Below are 21,005 nucleotides of genomic sequence, written 5' to 3'. Positions count from 1 at the left end.
CAAGCATTTACTCGGCATCAGATCGCTTGTTTGTGATTGTTTCCAAAAACCCTGTTCTTTTTAAAAATCTGTAAAATGATTATTTGTACATTAGAGGATGAGTCCTAACACTAAAAAGGTGTAACAGAGAGGGAGGACTCACCAAAATGTCCCCACTTTTCAAACCTGCTCTCACCTCCTGTGGTTTATAAAGTTATTTTGTCGGTCCTCACAAAGATATACATAAGACTACACAAACACGGGCACATGCAAACACTTCTCCTGCCTCTCTTCCCTTGGAAATATGTGCTGTCATATGTTGACAGAACAATGTGACGCACACAGGGAATAGACCCCCGTGAGGAAATCCCACTGACGGTGTGTGTGTGTGTGTGTTGAAACGTGAATCACATAATGTGCCAAAAGCTGTAGCTGTTTTTTTTTGTTATGCTTTTACTTTCACTTTGATGAGAGGGACAGAGAGAGAGAGTAGGATCACTCATGTCTGCCATGTGCACTCAAGTGTGGTTTTACTGGTGTGTGTGTATGTGTGTGTGTGTTCTTGTTTTTGTGGCTCTGTGCGGATCGAAAATTGCATAAACCATATGGAGTGAGGACATTTTGGCAAAGTGAGGACATTTTGGTTGGTCCTCACATCGATAAAGGGCTTTTTGGAGGGGTTAAGTTCTGCTTTTAGGGTTAGGGTAAAGTTGTGATGGGTAAAATGTGTGTGTGGGTGAAGTGAACCAGACAACATCACTCAATGAAAAATAAAAGAAAGAATGAAAGAATTACAAATAAGGTTCTGAAATCTGTATTTTACTTTGTGTTTATAAAGCCGGGCTAGACAAAGACTTAAATTGAAAATGTGCTGCTTATTTTGCACTTCAGTAATTGAAGTGAAAAAAAGTGATTTTAGAAGTAATAAAAAACACATTTTCATGCAGTTTTGACACTTTCAATACTTAAATAAAACACAACAGGGGTGCGGTGGTAAGTGTTTCTCAAAATTAAAAATAATATCTTAAATGTTCAAAAATATATTCAGTTGCCTATCACAGTGGAGCAAAGCATCCAGCAATGACGCACATGTCAGGGCTAAAATTGAAGATCTCATTTGGATTATTAAATGAATAATAACCATTGGAAGCTTAACATGTCCTCTTTGTAAAGGACCTCCAAATACTCATGTATTGTAATTCAGTCATGCGGGACATGGCCAAGTGGAAAGCGAACTTGGCTACAGGGTACTAGTGTACTCATTGTGTCGGTCCCAAGCCCGGATAAATGGGAGTGATGCATGAGGAAGGGGATCTGGCAAAAAAATCTCTTCCAAATCAAATGTGAGACTCATGTACTATGGCGACCCTCAGAGCTTAAGTATAGCCAAGTCTATAAAAGTTACTATTATTTGGTCCAAAGCATTTTAAAGACCCCCAAAAATAATGATTTATATTATACTTTATAGTAATCAGGTTAATTCTCAATACATTTAATTCTGCAAAAACAGAGGCTTCGTCATTATCATTTATTTACTTTCAGAAACAAATTTAACTTACAAGCAGTGACTGAAGTCGTGTGTTATTCTAAAATACGTGCTCTCAAAGCAGTTGTGTTCAGACGAGGTATCGGAAAAATAAAACTTGCTGAATTACAAGCAGCGATTCCCCTTCCAAAAGGGTGATAACTAGCGTTGTAATGAAAACCTTCAGACAATACATGTTGCAGGCTCTCTGCCATCTTTTATCCCGGCATTGGCACATCCTATTTCACTGAACAGACAATTTGTTCTTTGGCAGGAGCTGCAATTCATTTTAATAGTCCACCTTTCCCCCAGTTAACTGTTCTGTTTCATCCATAAGTTTCAATTCTTCCAGCAGTTAGAGCCAACATTAGCGATGGCATGACAAATGGGATGGCTTAATGAAATGTTCGAAAGGCTGCAGAATAGAGCACAAGTATTTTTAGCTTAATTTGCTCACTCTTAGTGGTGTGATGGTGTGAGTGGAGGGTAACATCTGCTGGAGTGGGCACCAAAGAGACAGAGCTGGTGGAGATATCAAATTTATTTCAAAGCGATAGAGTATATTATTATCTCAAGCATATTTAAAAGTAATGGTGCTACCTTTAACCTTCCAGTTATTACATTCATTACGGCTTCAGCGCTTCTATGCTCTACGTTGCTTTTTTTGTGGTGCATGTCAGTGGGTCAGATTTGAGACTGTTCTCGGACCATTAATAAATCTGAAATCATTTAGAAGCATGAACATAAACGTGCATCGGTTATCGACAGTTTGGTGTAAGTTTAAGAAACAAAAGGCCAGAACAAAAGCAATGAAGCTCTCTTTGGTCATCATTTCCATTGAGTTATACCTTTTAAACAGGATTTGTCAAAACGAGTGTAGCAGCCACTTCTAGCAGTGTATACCTGGCGTAGAACTTTGTTCATGCACCATACACAAAAATAACTGTCTGTTAATTTTTTTATAAATCTGAAAACTATTTGATGAATTTTCACATGTCAGCATTAAGCTGAGATTTAAAGTGAACGTGCAACAGAAAAAACAGATAATAACAGATGATAAAATCACTCCCTGTGTCAAATATCCACCAAGAATGTCTATGAGAGAGGGAGAGAAAGTGAGTTAATTAACCAGTCATCAACTTCCTCTCCACTTTTATCAGTTGATATTATAATGCCCCTTCACTGCAGAAATTTGTTGAAACGCTATAGTAGTGATTGTATGTATTTTGCAAACCTAAATAGGCTACATCGCTGAGAAAATAACACGCAACCGGCTGTTCTGTGTTTCTATATGCCTGCCCACCACTCCGTTGACTCCCAGAGAAGCTGAGCTTCCCTGGAAGTGACATTTTTACCACATTTACCACATTTATTGCACTTGTTTCAATGTGTCGTCGTGCTGCTGCTGCGGGAATGGATGACAAGAAAATTGTGACTGACGATCTCTGCTAAACAACTGATTCTGAACACATCTTATAGTTGATTGAGTTCTAGAGAACTTTTAGTAATGAAATACAACAGTACATATTCAACCATTTATTTGTTTTAGGACATTTTAGAGGAAGCAGAGCTTCCCTTGCTGACATGGAGCAATCGCCTCTGGTAGCAAAGCTTTTTAGGTTTGAGTTTGTTCATCATTTCTAACCCATAGCAGCAGCTCATCGTGTTGCTGGTCAAAGTGCCACAAGCTTTGTTATTAGATTGGTTGTAGTGGGTGGCACACCAAAACACCAACAATAATAATAATAATAAAAAAACTTAAACAAGTTTTGTAGCCCACAAATGATGCTAAATGATAATATGCTAATAATAAGCAAGTTTTTTAATTAAGCATGTTTCCTTTATCTCTGTTGAAGTATGATGGTCATTTTATGACCTGATATAATAAAACTGTTCCACTACAGTACTGCCATACTGGGGTCCAACCTGTTACACCCTTTATCATTATTATTATTATTATTATTATTATTATAGAAAATGTTGCCAGTCATGTGAAAAGAAATATAGCCTATTCATCTGCAACCCAATGGGGAATTGTACATTTGTATGTCCCCCTTTGCAAATCTGCAAATCAACATAATCAAACATTTGATTGTGACTATTTGTATTCATCTTCAGCTGCTATTTTTAAGCTGCAGGCCAAACATTTTCATACCAAACACTGGATGGAGATTTGTTGTGGTGTTGTCCGAACATTAGAAGTGTTTTTCTTATGGAGAATATTTTGTGACTAGAATTTCTGGGATATTTTGATTATAAATCTAGCAACACAAAACACTCTCATATGTCTACATGTAAATAAGTAATTTTGGTTCCAAAATTGGTCCCCAAACATATATGTATGTATTATTCAGAAAACGTACAAAGGCAGCACGATCTTGGCAACTAGGTCGCAGTCAGACACTCACAAGAGATGTGGAAAATAAGTAATAACCTCTGCTTGGCTTATTTAATACAGAACAAATCAATTTTAATTTGATACCCATACCACATGATTCATATCTATTGCCGGTCACATGACCCCTGAATGCCCCTCTGTCACCTATGACCCCTCTGGCTTTGAGGGCAGGATAGATTGCTGCCAAAAAAGACAAGCCTGAAATCCAAACATCACCATCCTCATAATGATTTTATGGATCAGTTTTATTCTATTATTTTAATCTTGGCCTCTGGCAGCTTTGCAGTTGGCTTATTGTGCTGAATGTCATCAATACAATTTAGTCCATTTGTTTGGAGGAAGTGATCAATTATTCAGTATCATTCCTTTGTGAAAGTGAATAGGTATTGATTGATGATGGATAGATGTGCTCCTTTGTGTCTTTTGTCACTGGAGCGTTGAGTTTATAAAAACATGTAGTATAAGTAGTGAATGCTGCTTTTGGTTGTACTTACTTTTACTTTTTTTATGAGAACATAAAACAAAATATTACAATAATCTTACTGCTAAGTTGAAACATCAGCAATGCTATATCATTGGAGTTGATCTATGATTATTATGAGGAGAGCTTAATTTCAACTCTTCACACTTGATATTAAAATGTGCCCTGAATGCATCTCCTATGACCACATGTGATTCTCTTCAATGGTCTTTTGATGTGGCTGTAAGTTATGATGTTGAGCTTTTTTTTCACTCCTAATGTGCTTATTAAAAAAAGGTACCTTGTTACACAGTTGTTGCTTGGTATTACACTGCTTTAACTTTATTTGGACCGGGTTCGATTTATTATCAAGTTAGTCCCGTCTGACTGTGCCATGATAGTAGTTCCGGAAGATGTCACTAAAGATTACGGCGACTTTTACCTGGGGTAAAATAATTACCTATTAGTCCTGTGCAAACAGACCATCATCTCCTGTTCTGTGGATTTTCAAGCATGGATCGAAGCCCTATGTTGATGTGCGTCTTCAATTGTGATATCAAGAAGCAGGGTGTATTGTTTGCGTGTAGCTGGTGCTTGGTCGGGGATCACCAGATTCGCCATGACCCTTGCCCTTCCACATTGGGGCCCTTGTCTGGCTCGGGTGACTGAACATGTGACCCGTATGGGGGGGTCACCCCTCCGTGGGAGTGCATGGAACGGGTCGTAGCGGCTCCTAGGACAGATGGAGCGATTGATCCCGATTTACCTCCCTCCCAATTGTGGTACATTTCTACATTAATATAACAGATGCCTTGTGGTAAAATGACATTATTCCACCTCCCCATGTAAAACTAATCCCGTACAAATAGGGCTCATGACACGCACGATGATCACACACTTAAATCTGCTCCCTGCATGTCGTACCCTTTTTGAAAACCCCCACCTCAACCCGCCCCTGCTGCTCCAGACAGCCCCACGCTGTTGATGTCATGTATTGCTGCTCTGCCATCATGCTGGTTGCTGCCAATACGTATTATTGTCAGTTTGACATCGCCTACTGGGCCTGCGGGTGCTGACATAACAGAATGGCTCCTGTAGAGTGATTGTTACAGGGTGTATGGGTGTGTGACGGGGGTCGGCCAAGGTGAGCAGCAGCCTTCAAACGTCCATAGACTCTGTGATTATTACCACAGCAGGATGGAGGTGTGTTTGACTGTGTACAGGACTCAATTGCCTCCAAACTTGACTGGTTTAAGTAGAGTTAAGCTGTTAAGCAAAACTGAGCAGAAATACTATATTAAACAAAAAAAATTATACACTCTTGCCGGAGTGGGCAGGGACCATTTGGATTTAAATTGTAGGCCTGCAGTCATGATTACAAAAATTATATATTTTAGCCACTTAACCAAAGGCTCACTTAATAAAATCAAGGATGGCTTAATTGCATAGTATCATAAGAGTTTAGTCATTGTTTTACCTTGCTGTTAGGCAGCCTGTAACTGATGATTTTAAACACCAGTCCATTGACATAAACAGCAATTTTAGCTTGAAAGGCAGGGGAGTACCCAGTCTAATTCAACATTGTTTAAGTAAGTTTGTGTCATATAGTATGTAAATAAAGGTTTTCAAATACCGAGGTCACAAAATAACACAAATGAAATGTGGAAGCAGTAGACAGCACAAACTTAGGTTTCCTGTTGAAAAATACCGTCAGGTTCATACCATATAAATTACAGAGAAAAATAATGTTAGTATGATTTTATTTATGTTTTCTTTTTCATAAATGAACTACATTCTACTATATACTATACTATATTATATGCTATATAGTTATATTTTATAGGACAATAAAATGAGCTAAACAAAGAGTGGAAAACTGAATAAGACTGGGATTAAGCCATTATCTCAAGTTTGGTAAATGACAGTCATTAGTCCGTCATTAACACTCGCCTCCAATGATTGCTGTCTGTGTTGTGCTATCTTGGGAACTGTTGACTGGCATGTGTTAATGTGTTGTCTGCGTGTGTGTGTGTGTGTGTTGAGTGTCTGTGTTTGTGTGTGTACAAGTGCATGTTTGTCTACACCTTTGTTTCCGAGAAGCAGGATTTGTGTCTCAATTTGGGAAGTCTCTCGTTTCCCGCTGAAACCAGTCTTGTCCCTGCAGATACCACACTTTGTTCCCCTTGTTTAGATCATGAATATTAATATGTCGCCTTGTTATGTCTCAGTCACATTACAGTGATAATTAAGGACTGAACGCTGTCAGACACTCTCTCTCCCAGGTTTGGACTAATTGACCTCCCTATACACAGAGATGATGAGGTGAGGAGAGATGCACAAAGGGAGACACAATGAGGTGAAGACAAAAACAGATCAGAAGGCCAACAATGACGTATCTGAGTGAGGAAGAGGGAAAATGAGACGAGGACAAGATATTGAGTGACAGTGAATTCAGAGGAAAACTGGAGACTTGGAGTGTTTCACAACTTGGATCTTATTTTTAGGACATCCAGCTCTGTTGGATACGGCGGCTGCTGAAACCTTTTGACAGGCAGATAAGATGAAACAATGCTTCTACTGATTTCTACTGATTTTTTTTTTTCCTTTTTGTCTGACTGCGTTGTTTGAAAACCTTTAAGAGCAGAGATGCTCTTAAGCAGATAATGAAGTAGTCAAGTTGCCTGATTTGTGAGCCTCAGCTTAACACAGCAACCCTGTATTCAACACAGTTAGAGCAAACAAAGCATCTGAAATGTGAATTTGAGCATTTTCTCTGGACATTCATTTATTTCTTCTAGTGTTGGTCCAGTTGTTTTGTTATTTCTATTTGTGTATGTATTTTAAATCTTCATTAGAGAAGCCGGGAGCACTTCTATCTTTTACCTCTTGCTTTTTTACTAATTTTTGTTTTTATTTCATGCTCGACAATGCACGTCATGTCTGTGCTGTCTCTAAGATGTTTTGTGGATGCTACGGTCTTAATAGTTAAACGATGACACTATTGTTGTGGTGGGGATATAATTAATGCCCAAACTACTATATTCGCAAACTCACTTCTCTTTGCTGGCAGTTGTCTCTCTGGTGAACAAAAATATAATATTTAATAAACAAAAGGAAGAAGTAGGGAAAAAAATAAGATCTTAATGCAAAATATACAATAATGGGTCCAGAATAGTGCAAAATCTTGACTGAAGCAGTACAAGTCTTGGATCACGGGCAGGGGAGCTCCGATGATGCGCTCAGCAGTCCTCATTGGGCCCAGACAGAGTTAGTATATTTTGATTTTATAATATAGCACGTCTAATTTCAATACTTTACACTCAATTGTGAAATTATGCACCTGGATCAGCATAATTTCAAATACATGTCCTTAAATATCTCCTTTTTTTCCCCAAAAACGAACATGCAAAATCCACAAATATTCATATTGTTATATCATCTAAATCACTGTTCTTACATCATAATTTGAGGAGTGGGTCTTGTGGGTTTGATTCCTGGTTCCACCAGTCTACATGCTGAACTTAACCCCCAAGTTGCTACCGACGGCTGTGCCGGCAGCGTGTGGTAGATGTGTGATGGAACATAAATACACTGTATGAATGTGTGTATGGGTGAATTTTACATTGGCCTGATTTATCTCTTACTGTCTCTTTCTTCTTTGACTTTTCCCGGTTCACGTCGCATCTCCGTCATTTGTTCTCATTATCTCCTATTATCTCCAGCAAGGGTCTTCTGAATACACTGAAGGAGCAGAGGTGACCTTCAAACTTCTTTCTCAAAGATGTTTAATGATATGTTGTTGATGATCAAACAAATATATATGTTTAAACAATTAAAAAAAAAATGGAAATCGAGGCCATAGGCAGGAGAGGGAACCTACATCTGCATTTATTACCACCAAACGACATGACATAAATAGAAAATCAAAGTGGGAGTCGGAAAGAAAACAAAATCAACATAGAAAAGCAGAAAACTCCAAGTAGATGTTTTAAGGGAGTTTAAGGGATTTTTTCTCTCTCAGAGGCAGGTCACTATCTGTTATTGCAGACTGTTTCTCTGCCACTACCATCCCCACTATATCGCACTTTCACTGCTGAAAGACAACTTAGTTGGCAGCTGTTAGCAAAACGAGTAGAGTTTTATCTGTTTCCGTTTCCCTGTTGCTTCAGTTTATCTGCCTGCAGTCCGTTTCCAGGAGGTGATGGACTGTTGAATTAACCCCCGTCGTACACCGATAATCCCAGCAAAGCCACGGGTCTGCCTTTTAACTGACTGTGTGTGTGTATGTGTAAACACAGGTGTGTTACTTTTTAAATTATAACTTAAGACTTTCCAGTAGTCCTTATGTTCACCAAATCCTAGTCCTAATAAGGTAGAACCTTATTTCCGTGACTCCAGTTACTTCACTGATTTGCATTTAGCTTTGTATTACTAGAATAGGGGTAGTATTTTTGAAAAATTGTGCTTCCCAACGTCATTTTCCCCCGACACTTGGTCCTGTTAGTGTAACTGTTAGCAAAGATGGCGGACACTGTTTACATTCTGGGAATGAGGTCCCGTTCCTCTACGAGTCTAAAAAGGGCGGGATTAGCGTTGCAGTTTCAAGCCTCTGACCAAGGCTCGGACCATGTGTTACTGGTGGGCAGGTAACAAAAAAAGAATGAAGTATTCCTTTAAGATCAGAGGAAATACTTACCTAGTTTTGGTAAGGTCAAAGGTTAGGGTTGGACATTAGGGCGTGGCAACCATGTGGCAACCATAAGAGCTTGTCTCAGTGGATCCTCTGGTAGATGTGTACTGGCCATCTGAGGGGAGGGAAAAGCAGATGAGTGGGAGACATAGACAGAAAAAGAGAAGTCAAAGATGTGTTTTATACGACATGAAGTTAAGATATTTAAAAAAAGGAGCTTTTTGGAGAGTCGGTGAACGCCACAGCAGACCTGCATGGCTCTCTCGATGTTAGAGATTAACTGGCTTCATGACCCCTGATTTATTAAACATGATTCTCACCATCTGTATGCACTTACCACTGGGGAAGAGGGATTTAGGATCTAAACACAGACTCAAATACACACACACTCCTACAGGCAGGTAGCTGCAATGAAGATATAAGGATATGGAGCAACAGAAGTGCTGGCAGGTAGATGCAGAACAAGATGCAAAGCACGTAATCCGGTTTTAACCTCAGGGAAGCTAAGGTACAAGGGAAGACACCGAGGAGCTGAACCCAAACTGACAATAAGTGAAAAACACCACGTAGCTACGGTATATTATACAGCTGAGACTTTCAGGCAGAGGCTTCGCACTTTTGCTTGCTTTTGCTGTGAAACAGGAACAGGACCTGCTGTGTTTGTGACATGTGAGATGGATGTTGACGGTGAAACTGTGAAGAAAGATCATTTTCACTGTCGGTTTTTGCTGTGAGATGTTTGCAGTTGTTAAGAAAAATAGGCAAGAGGTCTATTCCCAAAAGGCATAGACTGTAGAAAATGGTTTAACTTTCCGGGTTTTCTCCCTGAAGCCAACCTGTAAGTAACAATGGATTTCCTACTTTCCATTTAGAGGAAAATAGACTAAATATGTAAGGCTGTGGACTTCTGTTTGCAAATATTGAACATGGCATTGGCTGAATCGCGATTCTACATCACATTTTATAGGTGATGTCAATTTGTTTTTGAAGTAAAGTAAAGGTTTGTGGGAGAACACATACCATGCAGCAGACACAGGCATGTTTGTGAGATTTATTTGTTAATATTAGAGATAATATGTTGATGGTTCATGGTTTAAATGCTTAATATCAAACCTTTAAGGCATCAATGTTGCTTTGAGAGATACATGAAACATGTAATATGTTATAATGTTACACTCCCCCTGACAGTAATTCATATAACCTTTATTATCCGTATGTCTTAGTCTGTGTGTGTCTGTGTGTGTGTGTGTGTGTGTGTTCGCTCTCTTCTGACCTGACAGCTTAGGGAAAAGAGGAGCTGACATCAGATGCTGTGAAGCCTTACCGTGTGATATCCCATGACATTTACCGCTGTCCAGACCACACACACACACACACACACACTTACAAACGTGTACGCACACAATAATACATGCACACACCATCAGCGCGGCACATAGACACCCGTCAGCTGTACAGAATCAAAGATGGAATACTTCCAGGAAAGGAAAAAAAAAAAAAAGGCCTGCCAGTCTTTTCTCTACATTGTACAGAGATGGAGGAGAGGATTGGTGAGAAACATAGGTTCAGGGATGATTCTCATGATTTAGTGACACTGAAAACAATTGCTTTACAAGTCACTAGTCACTCGTTGGTTTGTGTAGCAAAACGAAGTCACGGCAGTTTCATGCAGCCGTGCAGTGATGAATCCGCCCACGTTGAGGAGGAACTATATTGCAATGGAAACACAACCTAAACCGTGCCGTGCCAACGTGAGTCGAGCTTGGACCCTAGGTGGAAAAGGGGTTTCAGTATGTTGTGCTTTTACACCAATGACAGTTTATCTTGCCATGGTGCTAATCCGACTTGTGTTTCCACCACTGGATTTGTGGGCCAAATGTTGTGAGTTGTGTCAGTTACCTAAATAGTGTGACGTCATGCTGGTGCAATACAGTGTCGCCTGCCAATTCATTCCACAAAGAGGAAGGACGGTGACATAGTAGACAAAGGGCAACAATGGAGGACATCCAGCTTTTGGTGTCCTTTCCTGTTGGCATGTGGCCGTTCATCATGAGAAAAAGACAAGCTTTGTTTGAGAGTTGGGCTACGGTGTGTTTTGTCTTTTTAATGTACAATTCAATTTTATTTGTGTAGCACCAAATGATAACATACATTATCTCAAGGCACTGTACATAGACAACATCAAGGAGAGCAGAGAAACCCAACAGTTCACACCATGAGCAAACACTAGGCATCAGTGGAGAAAAAAAAGGCTCAGAGATGTGCAGTCATCTGCCTCGACCGGTTGGGGTGAAAGGAAAATGGGGGACAGAGGAGAGGTGGGGGACAGAAAAGGGGGAGAGAAAGGGCAAGAGGGAGATGAGGTAGAGACAGAAGAGAGAGAGAGACCAGGAGCAGATTCACAACAACTGTATCAAGTTACAAGTTTATACAGTCAATGATGACATGTTTATAGCAATACGATGCAATTTATATAAGCAGCAGCAGAGAGTGTTGATAAAAATTATACCGATATCGACTTTTAATTATAGCAAAATAATAATGGTGATGATATGTATGATAGCGATGTCCTCGAAAACTGGATCTGGATCCTGCAACCTGAGAGATGAGGATACAGAGAGAGAGAGAGAGATGAAAGGAAGAAAAGACACAAAATAGGGAGAGAAAGAGACAAGGTTAATGACACATAAAATGCAGTGTTGATCAGTCAGTAGACTGCAATGTGCCTGGTAGCCCAACTGAAGTTAACCAATTAACCAATGGTATGGATCATGTATTTTGGTTCCCCTTACAACATTTTAGAACACACATGCAAACAATTGTAACCTGTACTACTTGGTGGCACCATGGCTCTTGACAGTGGCTATACTGCCTCTGCACTGCCCCTACTGTTCACCTGAAAATTACACCATGCTCATTTGTAAGGGTGTGGATACTCTGGTCTAATGGGAAGGATGATACATGGAAACCCTATGACGAAAACACAAAGCACCTTAAGATATTGCATTGTTGTTTTCTAATAAAACTTAATTGAATTGTATTTCTCTAACAAACTAGTAATACATTTTATTTGTCAGATTGTATATGTATTTTTGTCAAGACATGACATTTGTGTTCCTCTTACTGCACAGAAAAAATAATTTATTTATTAGTTTATCCTATGCATGACGTGATTATTTATTATCTCTCCGTACACTATGCATACTGTTTAATTCAGACCACTAAGATCCAGTTAAACATCTTCACAGTCATTACCATCTTGCTACACGTAGTTGTTTGTTGCTAAGGAGTTGTGTAAAAAGGTAAAAGGGCATTTATCACATTTCTGTTTGAGCTATTTTTACTTGTCCACAATTGAAATCTCAACACCTCCTCCCAAATCACCATAATCTGATACCCTCAAGTTTTGTTTATTCTCCAATTTGCTGAGCATCATCATTCCGAGTTGCTCGGTCTCTGAAACCCCAAAGAGCCTCTCCTGTGTCATTAACTTCATCAGTGACGCCACAAGACACAATGAGCTATTACTTAAGGACACCAAAGCCAGAAACTAGAAACTCCCCCCCCATCTGCACCTCTTTCTCTTCTCCCTCTCTCTATCCTTTGTGACTATTCACTTCATTTGATACTCGATTGGTTGCCTTGGAAACCGGAGGTCATTTGCCTCCTGCAAGTCTCTTTGGAAACAATAAGAACACAAGAGGGAAGGAGAGGGAGAGAAAAAGGCAGAGAGACATCAAGAAAATCGGAGTGATGCCACGCAGTGAGGTATTAAGAATTTATTTAGCTCCTGCTGTCACACACTTTCAACCTCCTTGATCTTCCCGGCTCTGTCACACTGATGCCTTTCAGCTCATCCAAATCTTCTGGGTAACGATCTCCAGTGACACTTTATTTCATCTGCCCATTTTAAGATCTCAGATAATATTTCCTTCAAGTAATGATGTAACCAATCTGCTGGTGGTACTTTGTTGTACCTTTACTCTGAAGATGTGGTTAACGGGTTATCAGGAAACACACTGTAACAGATGTTTTACAATCCTGATATCTGTCAATTAAAAAAGCAGATCAAATGACATTTGAGCAAATTATTAAAAAAGAAAACACGTTATCCGCAGCCTCACTTCCAAAAAGCCATAACAAAACCCTTATTAGACAACAACTGCAATTTAAAAACTTTGCAAAGCCTCATAATCTCTCACACTGAGAACAAAATGGGTTGCACAATTTCAATAATGGGACACATTGAAGCACAAGATAGTTACAAAAGAAGATGCAGTCAGCTCAGTGAACAAGCTTTCGAGGTAATATGATTTCAAAATAAGAGTCTAATTGTTCTCATTTTGTTGTATCTTCAACCAAATGCTTCAAAGAAATCATTTGGACTTGAGAGGCAAGGTAACGTGACTTTGAGATAAAAAACCAAAAAATCCCACGTGAGTTGTTCCCAAGCCAGACTTGTACCACAGTTTGAAGACACAGTGAGAAAGTAACAGCAATGTATCTTTAACTTTATAACTTCTAACCATATCGTATTGGTTCAATTGATACTTGCTCCCAGCTCTTAGCCTTACCCTGTCTTATCAAAATAAGGTGAAAAACTGAAAAAAAAAGTGTCTCTTCTAATCTAATCTTTGGCACTCTGAGTTTTGAATCAGCATGGACTTTCAATATGTAAATCACCCACTTTTATGGGGTATTAAAATGTGAAATATTCATTGTTAGGAGCTGCCCTGCCTGATACACATATTGTAAAGCGCACACCTGAGTGGAACAGTTCGGTTCGGTGTTTCCATTAGGAATCGTACCAAAATAACCTGTCCCAACCTTCCATTGGGGTCCCAGAGTAAAATAGTACAGTACAGACCCGTTCTCGGATGATAACCCTTAGGGGATTTCTCCAAAATCTGGAGAAAACTTGTTTAATTAGTTACAAACATTAATTTAGATTCAAACAAAGTAGACTAGAATTTAATGTTTGAATTAATTGCGGCTTAACAAAAGGTGTTTTCTCGTGAGCTTGGAAGTTTTGGTAAATTTTGGAAAAAATATTAACTTAGACTCCAAGGTGAATTGTTTGCTTGATGGTGTTTTATAGCAATTGAGCTCCATAATGTGGTTTTACTGCCTTCTCATGGACTGAATAGTCCATTACTTCTTCTCCCCAACCACCAAAAACAAACTTCCTATGTTTTTGGTGGTTGGTGGTGAAAGGTCTCGGTCACAGTGACCTCATGTTTCTCCGAACACCTTAATAAGAACACCTGTAGCAAATCTGAAAAACCTTTTTTTTTGTATCAACTCAGTTAAGTTAAAAACATAATTCATGTAAAAATTAATCATGAACAATGTCTCCATCCTGCAGCCCATTTTGTATTCATAGAAGAAAAAAGCTGAACCTGTTGCTTAGGATTATGTAGCACGACACAAAGGGAAAGGACTTATTTAAGGCGCACACACACACACTTAATCAAGGCTGAATACAATGGCTTTATTATTCAGGTCATAGATAACAATCTATCACAAAAAAAGGCTTTTGGAAATTGGTTATACTGTATTTTCTTTTCCTCTCACGTCTTCAGCTGAAGTTTGAAACACGTCTTTCTTCCAAAACCAAAAAGTCGAAATAGTGTTTTCTTATTCAACAGAAAGCAAATATCAGAATGCCCAATGCATCCGTCAAACTCTCCCTTCAACTGTACACTTTGTAGCAGTGATTGACAGACAGTGGATGGCTGTTAAGTGCAAAAACAGCAGCCTGATTCATTTGTGATTGTACAATTGCACCAAAAAACATACAAAATATAACATGAAATAGATATTTTGTGCTTTAAATTCCACCTCGTTTTTCATCCAGTTGCAGTGGTGATGTGTGTGTGTAAATGTCTGGGTATAGGAAAGAAAAAAAGGTATTATTATCAAAGGTGCCTTCACTAATTGACTTTTTTTTTTGCACACTGTCAAGGCAGCACATGCAGTAACAGTATATGCTCAGGAACTAAACTTGAAAGCTGGGAATTGGATGGAAAAAAAAGAAATGCATTTGGCAGTGGAAATAAACCACAAGATAATCCTTACAGCATAAGCAATAGGCCTGTCATCATTACTTAGAGCGAGGAAAGAAAAGAAAGAAAGCGCTCACCTGCAGTTTTATCCAGCCATGATATTGATATTAAAATGTGAATCTGTGCATTTTAGGTGGTGTGTTATGAAGCAGTGGCTGCAGGTTCTTACCACACACTCTGTGACACCTAAGGATGATCGCTCGGTGCTCATTAGGGAGGATGTGGCTAACGTGTGTGTGTGAGATTCCCTACTATTCCTACTAACCTATTATTTTAATACTAGGTTACTTTTAATACTCTTTATCTACCTTATCAATACAGACAATATGTATTCCTTATAGATTGTTAAAATAGGCATAAGAATGTGATATTGTGTTTTTATATTAACCTATACACCCAGTTGTCTTAAAATGTACTGTGTCATTCTTGATTTATTATGATCGGTTTCCATTTAACTTCTCATGTAGATTAATCCTGTACCTTTTTATTCAAATACCAACCCTTTTTCCCTCTCTCAATCACATGGATGTGATGGGTGAATGGCTGTGAATGGCAACACTGTAATGTAAAGCAGCTGGGAGGTCATTAAGACTAGAAAAGTGCTATGTAAATGCACATTCTAATGCTTCCAAATCAAGCTCAGAACACCAAGTATACAGCATTTTCTCATATTCACATACACATACATTCATCTGCCACTTCATCAGTTACATCCGTTCAACCACTAGTTAACACAAATATCATGTATATCATGTCGACTCATTGCATTTAGTCATGTAATGACATGGTAACCTCCTAAAGTTTAAAACTTGCACCAGAATAGGATGAAAGGGGATTTAAGTAAACGTGGCATGGTTGTTGGTGCGAGACGGGCTGCTCTGAGGTTTTTTTTTTTGCTGTTCTGTTGGGATTCTCCCCCCCACACAACTAGGGTCCATAGAGAATAGTCTGGAAAAAAAAGAAAAGAAAAGTCCAGAGAGCAGCAGTTCTCTGCATGGGTGAAAATGATGCCGGAGGGGAATACAGTAGTTGACTTGAAACAATTGTAATGCAACAGTAACTCAACCAGAAAGGTATGGATGCAACTACTGTCAATTTATTAGGTGTCACGTGTACCTAATAAAGTGACTTGTGAGTGAGAATATGGCTTGAATGTCCTGATTCCATCGCTAAAATGTGAGATGTATACACTGCCTGCAATACCTTTGTTTTTTGTTAACATGTCTTATATAAATAGTATAATTAAGTAGATTTAGACACATTTGCAAAGTAAACACTGTATCTGACACTTAACATGTTTATACCCCCCCCCCCTCACACACACACACACACACTGTCAACAACTTACCGAGTAATGCTTTAAAAAAAGTACAGCCCAATTAAAAATTGATGCCATGGCGGCGTATTAATTGCCGTGTTTGATGTCAGCTCAGCACTACAGCGCGTACGGTTGTACACGAACACACATCGCGTCTTTACCTTGTCTCACATGTCTGCCGATGTTGGGACATCTGTATTAAAGAAGCAGAGCTGATTACATCACGATAAATCATCCTCCTCACATTACACACATCGATTTAAGGATAGACTTAATGTGTGTGTGTGTGTGGGCGAGCGAGCGTTTGTGTTTTCTTGAACGTGTTGCTTCAGTCACACGTACATATGTGCGTATGTGTGCTTTACTGCTCGCACTGCGCGATAATGAGTGGGTGTTTGCTTGCTTGCGTGTGCGTGTGTGTGTTTATCTCTATACATGTGTTTTGCCCACTCACAGCCTATCTTTATCCATGCTGTGATATCTGCGGCTAGTCCGTGCCTTTGAGAGAAGGTTCAGGCCTGGAAACATGTTGAGCATTAAAGACGTGGGAATTCTGCTTCTTCTAACATACAGCGCAGCTTCAGAAGAAAACAGTTTATTTATTTATTTGAATAGTCTTTGCTGTAGCTGCTCCCACCTCGCAGGGCCGCGCGCTGCATAGTCTGGGGCAGCAATTCAGCATCCTGAGCGGTGTAGCTCCAGGCAGCGATTGGACCTCCTGGGCTCTTACAGAACTCCATCCTCCTACAAACACTTGTTAGCTGAGCACTGTATAATCACTCCCCCAACACACACACTCAAACACACACATGCCTATGGAATCCCTCTGTCACACTCTGCTGCATTGCTCCTGTCATTTTTTGTTTCTTCCTCAGCTTGGCTCTGTTACCCTCTCTTCAAAACAAGTGTTGCACATGCCACGGCGCACTCGTAACATTTTTGCCTCGTCAGGAACATTGTCTCAAATTTGTTCTGAAGATTCTTTTCATTCCTGCTCATTTTCTAGTGGTAACATTTTATTTAGGCAGGTCAGGTTTGGAACCATGAGATGGTTTGAGGATCCATGTGTCCACACTGAGGACTGATTAGAGACCAGCTGATCTGCATCAAGCATAGAACTGCCACAGGTGAGACAGGATTATGTTCTTCTAACTACATCTGCCTGTGGAAGACGCTACAATCTCTCGATGTCTATTAGACCTAGTGTCGATTAGAGCTCATTTATCTGTATATAATTCCAGATTTCTCGTGGGTCTATTTGTGAGTGTCGTTGGAGCGATTCAATACAACTCAACTTAAATACCACATATCATAGTTTTCATTACTGCTGCTCATATTACACCCTCTCGAGGCTCCGTGCACTTTAAAGTCAAAGCTTTCAGTGACATTCTGCCACTGAATTGGACCCGACAGGGTTCACCTTTCCTTCCGTTCTAGTTTTGTTGGCATTGCTGCAGTTGTACAATAACAATTTAGTTGAAAGGTCTGTCATAACATGTTTGAAGGCACATTGGTGTATATTGTGACAGTCCCGTCGAAGAGACCTGTGATAGCAGATATTGATCCGTGACTCACCCTTAGGCAACATCCAAGGCTGTACACGCAAAACAGGGAAAGGGAATGCCTACCAGACGGTGGTGAGACCTGCTATGATGTATGGATTGGAGACAGTGGCAGTGTCTAATAGATGCATGGCAGAGCTGAAGATGCTGAGATGTTTGTTGGGAGTGGCCAGGATGGACGTGATTGCAAATGAGCATATCCAAGGGACTGCTCAGGTTGAGCAATTTGGAGATAAAGTAGAGAAAGGTTGAGATGGTTTGGTCACGTGCAGAGGTGATGTTGGACAAAGGGTTTTGAAGATTGAGCTGCCCGGAAAGAGGTAAAAAGAGCAAGACCACAGAGAAGGTGTACGGACATGAGGACAGTTGGTGTAACAGAAGAGGACGCCGAGGGATAGGAGGTGGGGATGTAGGACCGAGGTGGATGATCCGCTACAGTGACCCTTAAATGGTGAAGCCGAAGGAGGACGAGTGAGAAGAAGGAGTCATATAGTGGGATAGTACTTACTCACATGGTTTCTGAAGCTTTTCCACTATACAGTTAAGGCACAGCTCGGCACGGCTTGACTCTTGGTGAGGCTCCAAGCGATACGAAATGTGACGTTGACAGCTGTGCTACAACTGTACAGTGGAAAAGTGTAATTAACGTCCAATGCCAGGCCTATTTTTTTTGAAGGGCCAGATTTGAAAGGTCCCATGGGATGTAGATGTATGGAACTTTCACTGTTTATCACAATTAAAAACATAAACACACTGATGGGGAAAAACTTTGAGCAATGATGAAGCAGATTTTTTTTTTTTGAATAGTCACAATTTAACAGCTAATTGCTCCCGTACATACCCTTTTTGTGATTTTTCTTTTTGGTAATGTTATTATTCTGCTTCAGAATACGGTATAGTGTATAATACGCTGCATCCCAGTGCAGGCTCGGGAGGGAGTGAGAAGCATTGATCCTGTCAATCTGCTGAATGACTGAGTTTTTTTACACATTCATAAATGAACGGGCTAATTAGCAATCCTCTCAGAATGAAACATTTTTGAAAACAAGAAGGTTGTTTTCAAAAATGAATTAAACATGATGTTATTCAGTCAGACTCTCAGTCAGACTTCTCCTCTGATCAAACACATTAGAACTGCTTGATGCTGGAGTGCCTGAGCTTTTATTTTTTTACAAAAAAAACCAAAACAATGTTATGAGTGTATGTATTTCAGTTCAAACTGCGTTTCACTGTTTGAGTGTTTTAATAATAATTTTGTTTTTTAAAAAGTAGTAACCTTAAGAAAAATATCCCTCAACATCATGTTTTGTTGTCGATTGTAATTGAATTGTGGCACGTGAGCACAGATTGTTATTCATTTGTGTCTCTCACTATGTATGAGTTGATTTCCCTTAACCTGCTGTGTTTGTACGTGGTTCGAACGCGTCAGTATGATGGTGATCCTGCTGAACTGTGTGACCCTGGGAATGTACCAGCCCTGTGAGAACATCGACTGCTCCTCTGACCAATGCCAAGTTCTGTCGGTACGTTCACACGCGCGCATTCACACGCACGTAACAACCAAAAACACCAGGACACACCTCTGACGCTGATCTGTGTCTTTCTTTGAAATCTTTGAACTGTGTTTTTTAAATATTCTTTCTCAATGTTTGTAGAGTTTTGCACCGTGGATGTCTTAACATGGTTAACTGTTGATCAGCATAGTTTTACTGCAGAATAATTCATTTTCTTTATAAAGAATTCAGTCTCAGTTCAGGATTCAGAGTTTGATCGCATATTACTGCATAACACCGTCAAAAGTGACATGTTCAATGTGTAGAATTTAGTGGCATCGAGGGGTTTAAGTTGCATATTGCTGCAAACTAAATCAAGAGGAACAAAAACAACAGTTCTTAATTATCAGGCGATAATATTTGAATGAAAACACAATTTTGAATGTGTTCAATTGCTGTTCATAGATCCTCAATCAATTTGTTCCACTCGGCCTCTCATGTATGCATGGTATATTCTATGGCAAGGTTGAAGTTATGAACTGTATACTGAAATTGTCCAGGGCTACCCCCAACATTACTGCACCGCAACTGCCAAATCAGATTGGTAAGCACCCTGATCAGATCCCGATCTCCGTGTGTCCATATTGGCATTGTCTAGTCTAGTCTCCCACATGGATTTCTGTAGACACAGGCCACACCCCAGAATGGATGACAGATAAATGATAGAAGACAAATTAAATGGATGACAGAAATTTGTGACAGTTTGCATGGAAGTGACAGAAACGCAGGAGATGATTTGTCCTTTATGCTGCCATCACTGCTGAAATGGTAGTGGAGCAGGACGTGTGTTGCAGGCAGACCCCTGATGCCTGGTAGAATAACCCCAACCCACAGTCTATTGTGTGTTATCGTCCATGCTTTTATACCATTTTTTAAACTATTTTAGTAAAAAATAATTTTTTCCATTGTGTTGATCAATCGACACTCTGAAATTCTATCTGTGCTACCAAGACGTTCAGACTGAATCGGATCTGTAAAAATCCAAATTGCATTCGAAACCACCTCTGTATGTGGTTTGAATCAGCTGATTATGCTGATCGGCTCCATCCATGCTCCTTACAATAACAGTATTTTGTTTTTGTGTGTGTGTGTTCCACATCCTGGCTGATGGACGGAATGCAGATCGACCACTTGTCTTTCTTCACCGTGAACTTTACCGCTTGGCAGCGCAGAGCTTTGCGTGGCTGACGACTTCACTGTGTCTCATCTCCGAGGGATTTTCGGACTATTTTTAAAAGTGCACTATATATCCCTCATGCGATCATGTTTATTTTATCAGACACACATACTGTACTGTACGTGTGCTCTGTGTGAGAAAACTCACAAACAAACAAGCGGTAAATCTGCTCTTTCTTGCTCTCCGAGTCATGCATATTTTATATGAAATCTGACATTTTGAACTTACATATCGCTTTCCTTGATGCAGAGTGTGCACACGTATCCATTAAATCCCAC

At 39.7% G+C, this 21,005-nt stretch overlaps 1 protein-coding gene across 1 annotated transcript in view; it reads left to right on the top strand.

Moving 5' to 3' along the window:
* LOC122770945 (voltage-dependent T-type calcium channel subunit alpha-1I-like) overlaps window positions 1-21,005 on the top strand; it is a 171,945-nt gene that overhangs the window by 9,855 nt on the left and 141,085 nt on the right. Inside the window, exon 2 of the mRNA XM_044028180.1 lies at window positions 19,409-19,520. Coding sequence (XP_043884115.1) covers window positions 19,409-19,520 — 112 coding nt within the window. The remainder of the gene's footprint in view (window positions 1-19,408; window positions 19,521-21,005) is intronic.

This window comes from Solea senegalensis, linkage group LG6, assembly GCF_019176455.1.
Source record: "Solea senegalensis isolate Sse05_10M linkage group LG6, IFAPA_SoseM_1, whole genome shotgun sequence".
Lineage (NCBI taxonomy): Eukaryota > Metazoa > Chordata > Actinopteri > Pleuronectiformes > Soleidae > Solea > Solea senegalensis.
This window is presented reverse-complemented; position numbering and strand designations above follow the sequence as displayed.